The 18729-nt window shown below is 42.8% G+C and overlaps 1 protein-coding gene across 1 annotated transcript; it reads right to left on the reverse strand.

The window, feature by feature from the left end:
- Positions 1-14341: 14341 nt before the first annotated feature.
- Positions 14342-17630, reverse strand: CUNH22orf39 (chromosome unknown C22orf39 homolog). Its single transcript, XM_051191005.1, has 3 exons — positions 17491-17630; positions 17247-17414; positions 14342-15152 (listed from the first exon to the last, which is right to left on the reverse strand). The coding sequence occupies exons 1-3, from the start codon at positions 17542-17544 to the stop codon at positions 15030-15032; spliced, it is 345 nt and encodes a 114-aa protein (XP_051046962.1). The 5' UTR covers positions 17545-17630; the 3' UTR covers positions 14342-15029.
- Between the last annotated feature and the right edge of the window lie 1099 nt (positions 17631-18729).

Consider the following 18729-nt stretch of genomic DNA (forward strand, 5'->3'; position numbering starts at 1 on the left):
GGGGGACAAGCGGAGCATGCTGGCTCGGGCCTGAGCAAAAGGGCCAGGGACCGGAAGCCACCTCTCCTCTGTATTTTTTCAGGAAAAATTTGTAACCTTCAACAAGGCAAATTTCTCTTCTTCAAACATTCTTTTTAAGTTATCTACATTTGAATCAGACAGTAAAATGTTATTCATGTACAGACTGAGGAAATTGCTTACGTATCATTTCCAATTACTTATATACAAAATATTGGCACAGGGTGGAGCTATTTAACATTCCCTGTGGAAGACTCTGCCATTGATATCTCTTAAGAGGCTGAGAATTAGTATAAGTAGGCACTGTGAACTGTGAAGGCAAATTTTTCTGTCTATTTCTTGTAAAGGTATAATGAAGAAACAGTCTTTTAAATCAATTACTATAAGAGAGCATCCTTTAGGTAATAGAGAAGGCAAAGAAATTCCAGACTGTAAAGAGCCCATTAGCTGTATCACCTTATTAACAGCTCTTTAGATCTGCTACCATTCTCTATTTTCCTGATTTATTTTTAATAACAAATACAAGAGAATTCCAAGGATTGGTTTGATTCCTCAGTATGCTGAGCATTTAGTTGCTCCTGTACTAGCTGTTCTAAGGCTTGCAGTTTCTCTATTGTTAAAGGCCATTGCTCAACCCATACAGGTTTGTCTGCCAACCATTTTAAAGGTAGGGCTATTAGTGTCTTTGACAGATCAGCAGCTGTTTTGCTCTATTCTTGTACAACTTTTATAATATATTGTAATATTTTCCCAGAAACATATGTCAATTTATAGTTTGTTTCTAAGATTGGGAGAATATTAATCTGAGTATTCCATTGTTGTAATAAATGACATCCCCACAAATTCATTGTTATGTCAGCCACATATGTCTTCAATTTTCCTCTCTGTCCTTCTGATCCTGTACACTCCACCCATATTGTGTTCTGTTCTACCTGAGATAAAGTTCCAGTTCCTAAAAGTTAAACATTTATCTCCTGAAGAGGCCAATTTGGAAGCCAAGTTTCTGGTGAAAGTATTTTTTTTTTCCTTCTATATATTTTTTTAATTTAAGTGAGTAACCATCTTGTTTTACATATCAATCCCAGATCCCTCTCCCTCCCCTCCTCCCCTGCTTCCCACCGATTCCCTATCCCATCCCCTTTCTGCTCCCCAGGGAGGGTGAGACCTTCCATGGTGGATCTTCCATGGAGGATCACATCATTTGGAACAGTGCCTAGGCCCTCCCCTGTGTGTCTAGGCTGAGAGTATCACTCTATGTGGAATGGGCTCCCCAAGTCCATTTGTACACTAGGGATAAATACTATTCCACCACCAGAGGTCTCTTAGACTGCCCAGGCCTCCTAACTGACACCCACTTTCAGAGGGTCTGGGTTGGTCCTATGCTGTTTTCCCAGGACAGTAAAATTATTATTACACCCACACCAGTGTCTACCAGACTTTCAATGATAATGTCAAATTTTTGTACTTTTAATTTTGGTCTTTGCTCATTTATATGTTTGCCAAAATAATCACTTGATGATTTTTCCTGAATTTTTTGTTCTCTCCATCAATTGTTCTCAGTATCAATTTCTTACAATAGGAATTAAGCTCTTCAATTGCTATAGGGAGGAATTCCCTCCACAATGACAGGAAGTGACTGAATCAAATCTGTCATAGGGACCTGCAAGAGGACACTCAAGGAGTTTTCCAGCAACAAAGGGTTACCTTGAATGACCAGTGCCTGCCTTTGCCATACCTTCTGCATAATCTAGAAAGGCTTGTTTACAATCCCTTTTAAGTTGACCTTGTTTGCCACAATTGAAACTTGACATTTCCATTTTTCTTCAAATCTCTGGAAATTAACTCTCCTATCCAAGCATCATTATGGTCATGGGATTCAATATTGATTTTATCTCAGCTCCATTCTTTCAAAGGTACTGACCTTACCTTTAAAGGCCCAATTATCCTTTTGCATTGAGAATTAGCATTTTCAAAAGCCAGAGATTCAGTTATTATTTGTCTAGCTTCTAAATTTGGTATCATTCTACTTACTGCTGATGTCAATTTTTGTAAGAAATCAGTAAAGATTTCTTTCAGGCCCTGTAAGACTTTAATAAATGACTTAATCTTCTTTCCTATTCTTCAAATCTGTTCCAAGCATTCAAAAGTGCTAAATGGCATAAAGCAAGGGTGTGGCCATCATATAGAGATTGCTTCTCTATAGTAGCATAATCTTCTTCTCTAAGAAGGTGATCTTGGGAGATTTCTATACGTCTAGATCTACACATGGTTCAATAGTCTTAATTGAACCAGGTCCTCCAATATAATTGTGGACCAGGTCTATAAGAACATTACCCAAGCCTTTCCAGTCTTTAGGGATAAATTACAAGTTGACCATAAGTTTAACATCTGCTTCACAAAAGGGAATGCATGCCATATGAGACTATCACTTCCTTGAATCTCTTTAATCTAACATTGCCACAGGAGTCCAATCAGCTCTTACAGAGCCTCTACCATTTAACAATTCCTAAAGATTACTGAATATATTAATGTTGGTTATTTGAAAACCTTAGGCTGTTCCTCTCTAACCTTATAATGTAATGTTGAGATTGGTTCTTCTTTAAATTCCTCTCTTTGGATTCAAATATCGCTATAATTAAATTTAAGTTTTTTCTAAGGCCTGTGTCTTGGCTTTCATACCAAACAACTTTTTAAGAGATAAACCAAGAATTACCAAAACAACAAGGATTATCAAAATGATAATTAACAGTATGTCATTCCCAGTTAACTTGATTATCCATTTAATTGTTGTAATTTTAAACCATCATTTTTAATTTTAAACCATCCATTGTGTAATCATACAGAGACCTAGCTTTCTCCATTATAATAATGTTTCCCAATTTTTGGCGCAGGGTTGGGGGGGTGAGGTGGGGGGAGGGGGTGTTGTTTCGAGACAAGGTTTCTGTATTGCTTTGGAACCTGTCCTGGAACTAGCTCTGCAGACCAGGCTGGACTTGAACTCACAGAGATCCACCTGCCTCTGCTTCCCAGATGCTGGGATTAAAGGCATGTCACACCAATACCCCGCTGTGTTTCCCATTTTTTAACATGGAAAAAATTCTCTCTTTTAACTATCTTCTCCCTTTAAGAATTCCCAATTTTCTCAACAAATATGTCAATGATGATGATGAAGATATGAGGCTGACTGCTCTCTAGTAGAACAGTATAAGCCTGACTGGATTTCAAGGTATCTACCTTTGGCAGCAGCTCAAGGAGGGGGTCCAGGGAAAGCCCAGCAGGAGAGAAGAAAGGAAAACCTAGCCAGTGAGCAGTGACTCCAACCACAGGTAGTTCCAGGCTACTCCCAAAGCTGGGTTCCAGATGTAGTATGAGTTCCAATAAGTCTTAATAATAAAAACCCAGAGTCAGATATTAGGAGGAGGGAGTAGGCTGAAATATCAGAGAAGCAAATCAGCCAGCCACTAGCTCTTACCCCTATCTCAAACCAAATAGGTGATCCTGTCTCCAGAAAATCTTCAGACTGCATCCTCAGACTGACTGCCTAGACTGAATCTGTCTCTATGAATCCTCAGACTACATCTCTTACTTGTGTCCTCCAGTCTTACATTCCTCTCTGCCCATCCATATCCCTTCCTGCCTCTACCTCCTTAGTGCTGGGATTAAAGGAGTGTCACTCCAAGTGCTGGTGAAAGACCTCCACTATGCTTATTGCCTGTTTAAACTGCTCTTGCTAATTTGCCAAGGTCAAGTTATGAGAAAAGTACAGGAGGGAACCAGGTGCTGCTCTCATCCAACGCCAACCAGATATCTGTGGTCTGCAGCTTGGACCAAAGCAAGGTCAGCAGGACGGTATCCAGGATGCTGAGAGAGTCATAATTGAATTCTTTGTATTCTTTGTGCCCAACCCGAATAACCAACTGTCCTTGGTTAACTACAACTGCTACATTAGATGAAACAATGAAGTCCCTGTAACCATGCTTCTGCTTCTGTAAGCCTGCTTCTTGCTACACCAACCTTATATAAACTGCATATGCTTTAACCAGGCACGCTCTCTCCATCTCTGGAAAGACTAGGGCGTCCATAGGTACCTGTGTGTAAACAATAAATAACCTCTTACACTTGCATCCAGTGGTCCCGTCTTGTCTCTTGGGGGCAAGGGCCTTCCCCCTGACAGGCTCCAAACTCTTGGGGTCTTTCAAAGTTAACAAAAAGAAACAACTTCACATGGTCATTGTCAAGTCCAAAGAAAACTCCATTCCCTCATATTCTGGAGGTAGAAAAAAAAGCCAGCATTCCTCAGGAATGTGTGACTCTGATTCCCCTTTACCAAAAGGAACCATTTCCCTTTTCACTGGCAGAAGGTACAAATGGCTACTACCCTATGGTGCCTATTTGCATACCAAACTGCATGTGGACTTCAATCTCCCTTAGTATCACAAGTATCTATTATGCATTTCAAAGCCCACACTAGCATCTTAGCTCTTCTCACCTCCTTGACTACCTTAAACTTGCCCAGCTCCAGGCTTCCTTCCCCAGCTACTCAAGCTTCTTATAGCCCTGCTGTTTTGGCTATGCTCCTTCTTTGGGCTACTCTTTGTCTTCATCTCTTGCTTTCCCCAGTTTTCTCTCCTCCCCTCTCTTGTCTCCTCCTGCTTCTCTCATGGTTGGGTCCAGTTTCCTGACCATTTTCAATCTATTTCTTTTTTCTGCTCTGGACTCTTCCAGATACTTCTGGCTGTTCTCTCTCTCATATCCACAATGAAAACCTTCCCCTTATCCATGGAACACTCATGTCATCACCTTATACAATCACCTTCAAAGTGCTGCTTTGTTTTCTAAATTTACTACCCTCTAGATTACAGGGACTTAAACCCAATTTACATGTGATGAATCATGAAAAGGATCTCCTAATTTAAATAGTACTCTCTTTTCAATAGAAAGAAAATCATGATGAGTGCTTTCAGAGTCCAGCTGTAGTAGACTTAGGTGTGTCTAATCAAGATTTATTTTTAAGTGTTTAGTTTCTACTCAAGCTTTACCTAAACATTATACATTAGCTTAAAAATCAAAAAAAGCAAAAACAAAACAAAAACAAACAAACAGAAAACTACCAAACTGTTGCAACTAACCCACTGGGTGTTCAATAACCACGCTTGGAGGCCTACACTGATGTGGTCAGAGGAACTATTTTCCCCTTGTCACCCAAGGTCAGCTACGTTCCAGAAAACAGTGAGGCATCTCTCAAAAATGCCCTGTAACTATGGAAAGCCACCTTTCTCTTGCTCAGGGAGGCATGGAGACACCACTGAGTAAAGTCTAATCAGTGTGCAGTCTGCAAGGATGATAGTTAACAAAGAAGAAAATTCTTCCACAAATGAAACAATGGCCTTCAAGGAAGGCCTGAATTTAGTCTCACATAGATGGACTAACTGGCAAAGGACAGACTAGAAGACCCAGAGCCTCCTCCCAAGCCAAACTGATCCTGGCAGTAAAAAGAAAGTGATTGACTTGGCCAACTCCATGGTCTTAAACACCCAGAAGAAAAGTATAGCCAGGATTAAAATTATCAATATATATGTTCCTTTAACAGTCCTCAGACATTCCTCAACCATATATGGCATTATTTGAACAACTATTTCTCACTAATGATTTTCTTCCTGGTAACAATATCCTGTTCTAGAAGAGCATGTCTCATAGTTTTATAATAATGACATCATGTATCCCAACCACACATGTCCCCTGATTAAAGGAGGCTGTCAAATCCTCTGTCATCAAACTCACAGCTTTGGAAAGTTAATAAGAGTCTCCAAGGGGTGTCTTTTGAAACTTTGCTAGACAATCCTATACAAATGACTCACTGGGATTCCATTTCTCTTTTAAATTGTCAGTTAGATGCTGACTTTAACTGACTTCTTTTACAAAGCTTCCAGGAGCTTGTTCCATATGCAGGAGTCTGATATAACAAACAGCTGATTACAGTTACCTTACCCTTCTACAGACCTCTGATACATGGTCCAGCAGTTGTACAAGAGCATTTAATCTTATGTTAATTTTATAAATTTACTTACATTAATGTAAAATTTTCTTCATACAGGGTGATGGTGGCGCATGCCTTTAGTCCCAGCACTTGGGAGGAAGAGGCAGGTAGATCTTGATGAGTTTGAGGCCAGCCTGACCTACAAAGTGAGTTCCAGGACAGACAGGATTATTACACAAAGAAACCCTATCTTAAAAAGCCATAAGTTTTTTTTTTCTCATGAATTTTGTTTCTTAATGTTCTCCACAAGGTTGTACAGTTTCTGCTTCCTGACTTATGCTCTGGATGTTTGCTATCTGTTAAGTTTCACTGTATCCCCTTAAATGACCCTCCACTGAGGCACATTGTCAACTTGAAGCAGTTAAAGAGATAATGGTGCCCTCAAATCCTGAAAGCAGTTTGGATGGCCTGTGGAAGGGGACTAATGGGCCATGGGCCATCGAACTCATTCTTCCCTTGCAACTCTAGGCATTGTTTTCAGGACTCAGAGCAGATGGACCTTGTTAACCTCTCTGTCTCACTACTGCTCAAAAACCTTACAGAAAATTTGGATCAGCTTAGCATCCTTCAGGACCAACTCAACTGACTGCTGCAGTGTTCCAAGCCCACTTCTAACTCCTGCTAATAAAGGGAACTAACTTCTTCCAGGAGCAATGCTGCTTCCACACCAATAAACTAACTGGATTGAGATGGGACCCAAAAATACAGGGACAAGAAAACACTCGGCCACAAGCCTTCTCCTATGTATGGGCTTCTGGTTCCCTCCTGCTCTGGCTCTTCCCCTCCAGCACTTCTCTCTTATTAATCCTACACTTGTGTTTACTGACTGAACTTCCCTCTTTACCCAAATAAAACATTCTGTTCCCACCCTACAACTCCATTTGTTCCTGATGTATCTGCTAGGGAGAAACTGGCAAGGGACCTTCACTTTCATCCAAGCTAGGTATGAATTGTTATACTACTCCAGTGTTTGTTCCTGCCCCCTTCCTTTGATGCTCTGTAGCTCCCTGCTGCTTCTGCTGTCTCCCTTTGGTGCAGCAGTTCTAACAGTGGGACTGTTGGGAAATTTAAGTACTTGCCCCTTACAGCTCTCTCCTCCCCAGTCAGCTATAGAACTTCCATGCAAACTGGGTTGAGCAAACAAGGTTGTTTTCAGAACTTTCCAGTGTGCAGTGCCTGTGTCTTGACCCCAGGTATGGGTGGTGCATGACTTCTTGCTATGCTTAGCCCATCTCCTTGCTTGGGTATATAAGCCCATTACTCTCTGTAATAAATGGCAGCAGCTTCTTCTTCGCTTCTCATGGTGGTCTGTTAAGTGTTTCAATCCTGACATCCTCTACCAAGCTCGGTACTCTGGCTTCAAGGGAAGTTTAATTACCTGGGTCTCTTAAACAAGAAAACTTCAAACCTGGGGCTCAGTTCCCTACTCAGTGGTTAATAGACAATGGAGCCTCCCAACAGGCTTGGACTCTGCCACAGGGGCTTAAAGTAAATAAGTAAGCAAGTAAATAAATGTCTTTGCTCTTAAGACATACTCAGAATCTTCTTCCATTAACAGACAAAAACCTGCTAAGACCTTTACAGACTTCTTAATTGTTCTATAAACTACAAAACAACAGATAGTAAAGAGATTGCTTCTGCCATTCTGACTAGACTTAATGTTTCACATGTAACAAACAGGCCTTGGCAGGAACTAACAGCCTTCCTCCTGAGACAGGGAAACTCACAAACAAGGTTCAGTGGGGGGGGAAAAATAAACTCAACTACCACATTGTTGCTGCTGGCTTTTGTTGCTGTTCCTTCCTTCCTTCCTCTCTTTCTTTCACTTTTTTCTTTCTTTCTTTCTTTTTTGTTGTTTTGTTTTTTGAGACAGGGTTTCTCTTTGTAGCCCAGGCTGCCCTTCCTGGAACTCCCTCTGTAGACCAGGCTGGCCTCGAATTTACAGATATACACCCCATCTGCTTCCTGAGTACTGGGATTATAGGCGAGACCCTGCTATCCTGATGCTGCTGACTTTTAAAATGCCTTTTACTGCCAGGCGTTGGTGGCGCATGCCTTTAATCCCAGCACTCCAGAGGCAGAGGCAGGCAGATCTCTGAGTTTGAGGCCAGCCTGGTCTACAGAGCTAGTTCCAGGACAGGCTCCAAAACAATACAGAGAAACCCTGTCTCAAAAAACAAAACAAAATGCCTTTTACTAGTCCTTTATGCTCAAATTATTTTAAAAAGGGGTGGGGGGGTTTGTCTTCTCAGTGACTACTCTTAATAATTAAGCAAAATATTAAGAGGGGAAAATAGTAAATCTTTTAAAAGGGCTAAATGGATGGAAAGATGGAAAGATTCTAGTAAAGAAGGATTTATATATGAATGTTAAAATTGATGGATATGTCCAGGTAAAAGAAAGGTAAAAGCTTTATGTAGAAAAAAAGGACCAGCCAAAGAAACACACCCTGACCAGAGCCAAAGAAACACATTTTGGCCCTGTAACCAGAGCCAAAGAAATGCACTCTGACCCAGAAACAACCTTGTAACAAAAGAGGGACACTTACTTCACATGCAAACTGCCTGTCACTCCTAATTCTACTCCATTTACTAAGTCTCCTCTCATCACACTGTACTTTTGTCTCCTGGCTTTAATTCTTAGACAGAATCATGCCTGGATTCCTGTTAACCTGACTCATCCCTGCCATGGCAAATCTTCTCTAAGGCAACTTAGTTCTGCTTTGGAATGTATTTTTTTTTTTTTTTTTTAAGATGAATTGGATGACTCTGGCAGCTATGACAGCTGCCGGTGTTATTACTTACATGGCAGCAGTAGCTTTAACCCAAACCACAGCCACTGCAAATTCCTATCTTCAACTAAACTGATAATTAAAGGGCTAAGTACTTGTAGCTGACTTTCAGGATTAAATCTTAAGATGTGGTCTTTTACAGGAATAGCCATTCTGTCTGTCTGCCTCCCTCTCAAAGTTCTATCATGTCTCTGTCAGCTTTCCAAAGGGACCACCTGGAGTGAGGTGACACCAATTTGGCCTGCTCCCACAGTAGTATACCATAATTTAACCAACTCTTCATCAGTGACCACCTCCATGGTCATGCTTCTTTAATTAAAAAAAAAAAAAAAAAGGAGAAACTGTGGTGATATTGTGAAGACCTCTTACTTCCTCAGAGACCAGAACTTTTTCTGGACTTCATAGCCAGAGTTAATATATCCTGAGCTTACTAAGACTTAAGACTGCTGTCCTGTTTGGGTAACCTGCCTTTCAGAGAACAATGTAATGATCAACTTTACTTGCCTTAGATTTCCCATGTAATCAACTTTTACAACCTAAACTAATGTCCAGCTGTAATCTTAGCTACTCTTCCATACCCTTGACCAGAGGAATGCATATGTGTCCTCTGCTGAAACCAGCAAAGAAAACAGTGTTATAAAATGAATAGCTACCATAGATGTTGAACACAGCATGTAAGGGTAATACTGAACACATTTGTATATTGATTGATAAACAGTGACTTTTGTAATTCTTATTGTTGTCTGGGTCACTTAATCCCCTGTTAAATACTTCTGTAAAGTGTCCCTCATTCTGCCACCACAAGATGCTTTTCATGTGGTTCAATAACAAAAACCTTTGTTAGAAACAGACACATAGAAACAACAGACAGACACAGGAACAGACTCATACAGCAGACAGAAGAGAGAGGCACAGGGACCAGAAAGTAGACAATTCAAATATGAACTTGTTCTTGGTTAAACATCTCTAAGGATAAGTACTTTTATTTATTTATTTATTTTCCTTAATGGGACACTGATACACTCACTAATGTGTTTAAACAACACACTGAAGAAGAGTGTTAGGATTCAGAAACATCTGAATTTCTTCAGTTATATCAGCATTCATCTATGTGTGTGTGCATCTGGCTGTACACATTTCATCACATAGTCCTGGAGAATCACCAACCTTCCACACGTGTGGATTTTTCACCATGGGTCTGCCCTGACTGGCCTCTCTCTTCCCATAGCTCTGCCTTGTGACTCCTACATGTATCCTTTAAAGATGTGTTTCTTTTTTTAAATACTAGATTATAATCTTTATTATATTTCTACAGCTTTTATTTTATGAATGAATGTTTTGCCTGCATGCATGTGTGTGCACTACTTGTGTGCCTGGTGCCTGCAGAGGTCAGAAGGCAGAATTGGATCCCTGGAACTGCAGTTACAGATGGTTATTGACCACAATGTGGGTGATGGGAACTGAACCCAGGTCCTCTGGAAAAGTAGCTCAGCTCTTAATGGCTGAGCTATCTTTCCAGACCCCTAAGATTTTTTTTAAAAAACCAGGGTACTTACTTTGGATTTTATCCAAGTTGCCGTTATATGCATATCAGCTTCATGAAAATAGCAACGTGTTCTCCACTGTTTAGATAAGAACCCATGTGATGGGAGATGTCATTCTGTATATGTTTCTCATACTGGGTAATAATAACGCACTGTTGGCCAATAGGAAAGGAAGATAGGAGGGACTAGGAGACAAGGAGGAAATAGGAAGTAGGGAGGAGTCAGCATGGAGAGACCAGGGTGACCAGATGCCTGCCTCACTCCCCAGTAAGGAGACCACGTGGAAATACATAGAAATGGGTTAATAATTAAGGCAGAGCTAGCCGATTAGAAACTAGCACCTGGCCAACAGCATTATATCAAATACAGAGTCTCTGTGCATTATTTGGGTCTGGCTCTGTGCATTATTTGGGGCTGGCGCGGTGGCAGGACAAGACAGGCGGCAGGCGGAAAAACCCGTACTCCTTACACCCATGTGATAGCCAAGCAAAGTGCCACACACCATTAGCCCCAGAACATGGGAAACAGAAGTAGGCAGATCTCTGTGAGTTCAAGGCCAGCCTGGTCTACACAGTGAGATCCAGGACAACCAAAGTTACATAGTGAGACCTTGTCTCAAAAACAGAACAAAAACCTATGCGAAGCTTTTGCAATGGTAATATCACTTGTAACTATGGAGTCTTGTTCAAAGAGTTTGAGACACTGCTCCATCTTACACTTGTGTGCACTTTTGTTGTAATATTTATCATCATTTTACTTTTGTTTGTTTGGTTGGTTTTTGTTGTTGTGTTTTTCTGAGAAGGTCTTACATAGACAAAGATGGCTTTGAACTTCTGATTCTTCTGGCTCTGTCTCCCAAGTGCTAGGGGTCACAGTATGGCACACCATCACACAGGGCTTTAACTCTTGCTTTTTATTTATTGCAATGCTTGGAAATCAAACTTCAGTCCTTGGGCTAGCAAGGCAAGTTATGTAGCTCTGAGTCACACCCCAGAGCCAGAGACTCTATTGATAGTTATGTCTTTCCCTTAAAGTAACAGGACTTTGGAAGTCAGCCTGGCAGTTTCAAAGCTGTGATTGTGTTTGGCATTGCTCAGTGGAAGAGTATGCATCTAGAATGTACAATGTGAACAGCCCTCTGACAGGCCTAAACATTACAAACATGGTGCCAGCAGGTCTTGTCCTTTCCCCTTCCTTGTCTCTTGCTAAAGCATTGGGTTACATTCTTAAAGCTAACCACAAGATCTATTCCCTTATCTGGCCACTTTCTTCTGCCTGACAAAAACTCCAAGGTCCAGCTATCAAAACACCAAAGTCCACCAATCAAAATTCATTTTTTGGCTATATTGGCTAACCTGTTCAATCAGTACTTACCAACTCACCCTAGCACAGACGTCCCCTTTTCTCCTTAAAACACTTCTGCAAGCCGGGTGGTGGTGGCACAGGCACTCAAGAGGCTGAGACAGATGGATCTCTATGAGTTTGAAGCCAGCCTGGTCTACAAGAATGAGTTCCAGCATAGACTCCAAGGCTACAAAGAGAAACCCTGTCTCAAAAAACCTAAACAAAACAAAACAAAAACAAAACCCACTTCTGCAGAAACACCTGCTGTCTTTGTCCAATCCAGAGGCAGCCCTCCTCACCTGCCCTCCCCCATCCCTCCAGGATGATAGAGTCTGGGTGTGTTCTGGGCTGATTCCAAGAACCCTTTATACAATGTCCTGGCTTTGTTTCTCTGTACTGAAAAAGGCACAAAAAATGTACACAGGGTAAATTCAGGCAAACTGGGTTTCCTCAACTTTCAAGGAAATGACTCCCGACTGCTTTTTATTGCTAAGAACCAAACTGACTGGGAACTCACTCTATCAGAAGAGTAAGGTGCCCACTTACAATTGCAAAGCATTTTTAAAGGGAAAGGGAGGTTTGAGACTGCTACTCTCAGCCCATAAGGTTTCCAAGTTACAGAGATTTCATAGAGGACAAAGTTTTTACAAGGCAGGATTGTTTAGCGCACCTGCAAGATTAGGGGATTTTCTTTCTCTAGGACCGGCGGGCTCAGTGGCCTTGTCCTTAAAATAATGGGGGGCAGGGAGAATGTACTCCAGTCAGGGAGTTATCTATATCTATTGGCAGAAGCACTTATTCTTTCTGGTTTTCTCTTCTTGACATGAGTCCCGTATCTTTTAGTTATTAATTTTCCCCTCACTGTTCTAAGTTTATGTGGGATTTCCAGCCTGGAATTGTGGCTGCAGGAGGACTCACTTCTTCGTGAACTGGTACAGGAACTGGCTTAACAAGGTAACAGCTGCCCTTCCAGATAGCACATGCAGACTGCCACTCTCTAGCACCTTCTCTGCCCCCACCCACTACCAGTACTAAGCTGAAGACTCCCCACCTTGAAGTGACTGCCCCCTGGAAATGAAAAACCCTGCTTTCTCATTCCTGTGTCTAAGTGCCATCATTCATAACAGTGTAGAAACTTGGTAGGGACATGTTATTCTACAGTATATCCTTTTTGAAGACATCCATAATTCTGCTTATGGCTAGGAAGGCTCCAGAAAGGGTGCTGGGCATGCAGCTGGACTAGACTGGCCCTAGCATCTCAAGGGCCTCAGCTACAAGATATTTGACCATCTTAGTAATAAAGACCTCTATGAGAGCTAGTGTTTGTGTGTGTGTCTGTGCACATGTATGAGTGCATGTGTCTATGTGCATGTATATATGCATGTGTTGTGTCCCTGTGTGTATATGTGTATGTGTACTTGAATGTAGGCAGACAAGTGTGTACATGTTTATGTATATGTGTGACATGTGTACATTATGTGTACACATACTTGTTCATGTTCACATGTGTGGCAGATGGGTGCATGCATGTGTGTGGGTATATGTTAAAGCATAGGTGCACCTGTATGTATGTTGACACACATGTGTATATTTAAGTAAATATTTAAAACACTACAAAAGAACAAAATACTAATCTGGGTATAGCATTGTTAGGCATTGTGCTGGCTAGTTTTATATCAACTTGACATAAGCTAGTAGAGGTTCTAGACCTGTGAGTTGAGACCCCTTTGGAGGTCAAACAATCTTTTCATGGGAGTTGCATATCATATATCCTGCAAATCAGATATTTACCTTACGGTTTATAACAGAAGCAAAATTAACAGTTATGAAGTAATTTTATGGCTGGGGTTCACCACAATATGAGGAACTGCATTAAAGGGTCACAGCTTTAGGAAGGTTAAGAATCACTGAGCTAGAGTTATATGAAAGATGGGAACCTCAATTAAGAAAATGCCTCCATAAGTTACAGCTGTAAGGCAATTGTTTTTTAAAGATTTATTTATTATGTACACAGTGTCCTACCTACATGTATGTTTACATGCCTAAAGAGGGCACCAGATCTCACCATAGATGGTCAAGCCACCATGTGGTTGCTGGGAATTGAACCCAGGGCCTTCGGAAGAGCAGCCAATACTCTTAACTTCTGAGTCATCTTCTCAGACCCCATTTGTTTTGTTTTTTGAGAAAGGATTTCTCTATGTAGCATTGGCTGTCCTGAAACTCACTATACAGACCAGACTGGCCTCAAACTAACTAAGATCCATCGGCCTCTGCCTCCCAAGGGCTAGGATTAAAGGTGTGTGCCACCACCACCCAGTTTTTAAATGAGTGATCAATGGGCGAGGGCCCAGCCCACTGTGGGTATCCATCCCTGGGCTGGTTGTCCTGGGTTCTATAAAAAAGCAGGCTGAGCAGCCATGTGGAGCAAGCCAGTAAGTAGCACTCCTCCTCCATGGTCTCTGCATCAGCTCCTACCTCCAGGTTCTTGCCCTGACTCTCTGATGACAGACTACAATGTAGAATTGTAAGCCAAATAAACCCTTTCCTCCCCAATTTGCTTTTGGTCATGGTGTTTTGTAACAGCAATAGATACATACCCTAACTAGGTCAGGTACAAAGCATAACAAATGCGGCTTTAATTTTCAGGTTGCTTTTGGAATTGAACATCTAAAATGGCTTTTAATACATTAACAACAAGGAGAAATCAGGAGGTCTAAATCCCATATTCCTTGGACTTGAACTCTTGACTCTCTGCTTGGATTTCTTGACCCCAGATTCTGTGGTTCCTGCAAGGCTGTGTGCATTTCTTCTTAAAAGTCCACAAAACCAGTAAAAGGGGCTGGTGCAGAGGGGCAAATTGCTCTGCCCACTGAGCATGCTCTACTGTATCTCCAGGGGAGCTGAACAAGTCTGAACTCCAAGCTTGGATAACACAGTAATCGCCAAACCCAAGACACTGAGGCCCATTTTTCATGGCCAAGGAGAACCACTTGCAGCAGAACCATTTAGCAACCTTATTCTGCCTACTGTGCCATGATCCACACAGGTCAGGGCTGCCACTGTGCACTTAAGGTTCTCACATGTGAGGACTGCCACCTCTGGTGTACTTGTTCTCAGGGAAGATGGCACAGACAAGATGGACCAACCTCGCTGCTCAAAAGTACTTGCCACAGTGTCTTTCAGAGTATCACAGTAGTGAGAAGCCCGGATGCAGGTGGGCAATAGGCAGTTAGAACTGGAAATGCCTTCTTCTGTGTTCCAGGTCAAGGGCAGGATTGCAGTTGTTTGTCGCTCATCACTTGTCCTTCTGTGGTAGAGGGAGGTTCCAGTCTGCAGGGGGCCCCTGCCTCAAGGCCCATACCAGGGTGTGCTTCTGTGCAGCCTGGACTCGTGCCTGCTCACTCTCACAGAGGGATCGCTGTACAAATGAGACTCTTGTCACTTATGCTTCACAGCTGAGTCCCAGTACCCCTAGAACTGTCACTCAGCACTTATCCCACCCTCTTCCTCAGCACTTTCTTGAGGAGAGAAACAAAAGGGAATATGTGGTACACAGAGCTCCATAGCTCAACTGCTTCTCCATAACATACCTTGACAACTGGTCCATTTTTTAGCACACACACATCTAGGCCATGCTTTCTCTGCAGCACAGGCCATCTTATCATCTTAAACAGCAATTCTGTTGTGTTCTTTGGTTTTTTAGACAGTGTCTCAAGTGATCCAGGCTGGCTGGCCTCATGATCAGTATGTATGACCTTCAGTTTCTGATATTGCTGCCTCCACCTCCTGAGGTCACAACCATGTAAAGTCTGACTTCAGCCATGTGAAAATGTCTCCTAGGCTTCAGCTACAACTGACCTGGAGAGTTTGGAGCAAGCCTGAGAGTGGGGACATGGAGCAAGGAACAGACAGAAGTGTGAGGTTAAGTTATTGTTGGACTCTGCAGGGTGTGTGTAAAAGGTCACCCTCACTATGATATATATTATATATAGTAACTACACACACACACACACACACATATATATATAAATAACATATATATGGTTAGTTATAGCTCATATATAGTTACAGACAGTAAGTTTCCAGTTTCTAGCCACATGACCACATGAACAAGCTTTCTGCCAAGTTTTACTTTTTCTTATTAGGGGTTGCCATACTTCTATTTTTTGCATTTCTTTTCTTTTCTTTTCTTTTTTTTTTTTTTTTTTCTTTCTTGTTTTGGTTTTTTGAGACAGGGTTTCTCTGTATTGTTTTGGAAGCTGTCCTGAAACTTGATCTGTAGACCAGGCTGACCTGGAACTCACAGAGATCCACCTGCCTCTCCCTCCTGAGTGCTGGTATTAAAGGCATGTGCCACCAATGCCCAGCTATTTTCCAAATTTCTTAAAAATTTTTATTTATTTTTATTGTATATGTTGGGTCCCCTGGAACTAAAATTACAGAGTTTTGAGCTGCCATGTGGGTGCTAAGAATTGAATCCTCAGTCTTCTGGAAGAGCAGTCAGTGCTCTGAACCACTCAGACATGTCTCCAGCTCTGTTTTCTGCATTTTAAAAAAGTTTCAGCAGCTTGTTTCCCACATCAGTTGGTTTGTCTGTTTCAGAGTGTTTATGAATGCTTTCCACACCTAACCTCTTCTTCCTTCACCTCCTATGCCGGCTGTATTTTCCCCATCACACTGCCCATGAAAGCAACATCATTCTCCAGACTGGAGTGTGTCCAGGGAGGCAGGGCTCCCTTTTCACCCTGTATCAGAGATCACCCAAGGAGACAACTATTTGTTTAATGAATGGCTGCTGGAGCCACCTGTGCCTTGGTTATTTCCTAGGCTTTAAGTCACTCTCACCTGAAGGTAGGAAGAAGGCTCACTGACTCAGGAAGCACATGGAATTTAGGAGCAAGAAGCCCAGAGAGTTAAAACTTCACCACAATTCTACCCAAAACTAGGTAGGTAGGTAGGTAGGTAGGTAGGTAGGTGTGTGTGTGTGTGTGTGTGTGTGTGTGTGTGTGTGTGTGTGTGTGTGTGTGTGTGTGTGTTTGCAGGGAGGAGGGGCTCCAAGGATCACTTAAGTGGAAGCTTTTCTTTGGTCGCCTTTCCACATGCTATTCAGAGTGGAGGATTCTTCACACCTCCTAGAGAAGGTCCAGCCTCCCGGACTGGTCTCTGTCCTCTACAGTACTCTCCACGCTCTCAAAGCGAGCCCAGCTGGCCTTCCAAAGGTAACTGCAAATCACACGTGCTTGAACATTTTTAGGTACTCTCGGGTTCATTCTTATGCCCTTTACAGCTCACCCTTAGGCTCCAGGCACCTTGGCTCTTTTCTTCTTCCGTTCTGTCCCCAAGGGCCCGCTGATGACCCTAACGCTGGGCTGTTGTCCTCAAGCCTCTCTATACCTCCCTTCTTTCTGCCTCCCTCCTTGTACTTGACGCCGTTTGGGGACACTCCTCGGGAGGGAAGCACGAAGGGGATGTCCGCGAGGGATCTGCGCACACACTCACACCAAGCGCGCACCTGGGCCTCGGGGCTGCGGCTCTCCTCCCACTCGTGGCAGCTGGCCAGGTCGCGCAGCCACTGCCTGCAGTCCGGCCGCTCGCCGTGGACGTAGTAATGGTGTAGCATGTGCCTGACGCTGCGGCAGAGCTCCCACTCAGCGCGGTAGACCTCGCAGGGCCGGGGAGGCTGCAGGCAGAGACAGCGTGAACGCAGATAGACCCAGAGCCTAACCACACCCAGCCCAGCAGACCAGCAGACTCACCTGCCAGCTGCCGGCGACCGCCATGTCCAGGCCGGTTGTGACTGACAGAGACATGAACCAATGAACGCCAAGTAAATTCGCAGCTAAACAGGACGTCTTCACTGAGTGGTCGATTCTCAGAGACCTCACCAACTAGTGTCTGACCGGTGACTTGGTTTCAAAGTCTTGTAATTGAGTTCCGGCCTGCTCTCCCGGTTTTTTTTTTTTTCTTCCAAATCTCGATGTGGCTCAGCTTTGCAAGTGAAGAGTTTGAACTCAAATAACCCATCAGGCAGTCAGTTTGAGACTACAGGGATCTGGCCTGAGCAAACACTAAGGGTGTCCATGAGCTTTATTCGGTGTGTAGAAAGGAGGGAGCAGATGCAGGGTAGCTAAGGATGAAAGAAATTCTAGAGGCAATTGGCTCTGCGGTGCACACCTTTAATCCCAGCACTTGGGAGGGAGACAAAAGCAGGGTTATCTCTGTGAGTTCAAGACCAGCCAGGGATATACCGTGAGATCCTGTCTCAAAAAAAAAAAAAAAAAAAAAAAAAAAAAAAAAAAAAGCCAACGTATGGGTCTTAGGTCGCTGCTCAGTTAACACTGACTGACCTTGATTCCCAGCACCCATGTGGCAGCACACTTCTGAGAGAGAACTGGTGGCCAGTCATGAGAAGGCTCATCTCTTAAGAGGCACTTGTGAACAGAACCAAGGACCTGAGTTTGAACCCCGTATCCCTCAAGGTGGCAGAAGACTGTACTCTGATGCAAACATGCAGTCATACATTCTTATGTATGCACCATGTATGCATCTCTGGAACTGGAATTACAGAAGGCTGTGAACCACCATGTGGGTGCTTTGGAACCAAACCTAGATAGTGTGCAAGAACAAGTGTTGTTTAACTACCAAACCATCTTCCCAGCTGAACAAAATCTATAGTAGCCAACAGAATCCCATAAATGAAGGCTGCCTTGCTGCTAGTGAAACTTCGACATCCCCCTATGACAGGTCTTGCAGGTACCACAGCATTTATACCTTCCAAAGCCATGTTTGGCCAGTGATGATGTGTCACAGAGATAGAATCCACTTATGTTGTTTCTGGACATTTCTCACTAAGAGTAAATGGATACCTAGAGCCATCAACCCATAGGGAAACTACACCCTCCATGGGGACCTTGTTAGGTGTGACTATCCCCATGGCAAGTGTCAGGAAGTTTCACTTGTCCCTGCCATCTCTTAAGTCTTGTAATGACATTATG

Source organism: Phodopus roborovskii, unplaced genomic scaffold (genome assembly GCF_943737965.1).
Source record: "Phodopus roborovskii unplaced genomic scaffold, PHOROB, whole genome shotgun sequence".
Taxonomy (NCBI): domain Eukaryota; kingdom Metazoa; phylum Chordata; class Mammalia; order Rodentia; family Cricetidae; genus Phodopus; species Phodopus roborovskii.

Excerpts from the sequence above, each read along its gene's own strand:
- CUNH22orf39 (XM_051191005.1), bottom strand. The coding sequence starts at position 17,544 with ATGTCTCTGTCAGTCACAACCGGCCTGGACATGGCGGTCGCCGGCAGC. Across the intron at positions 17,415-17,490 it reads CGGTCGCCGGCAGCTGGCAG|CCTCCCCGGCCCTGCGAGGT; the intron begins GTGAGTCTGCTG and ends CTCTGCCTGCAG. Across the intron at positions 15,153-17,246 it reads GCCGCAGCCCCGAGGCCCAG|CGATCCCTCTGTGAGAGTGA; the intron begins GTGCGCGCTTGG and ends TCATTTGTACAG.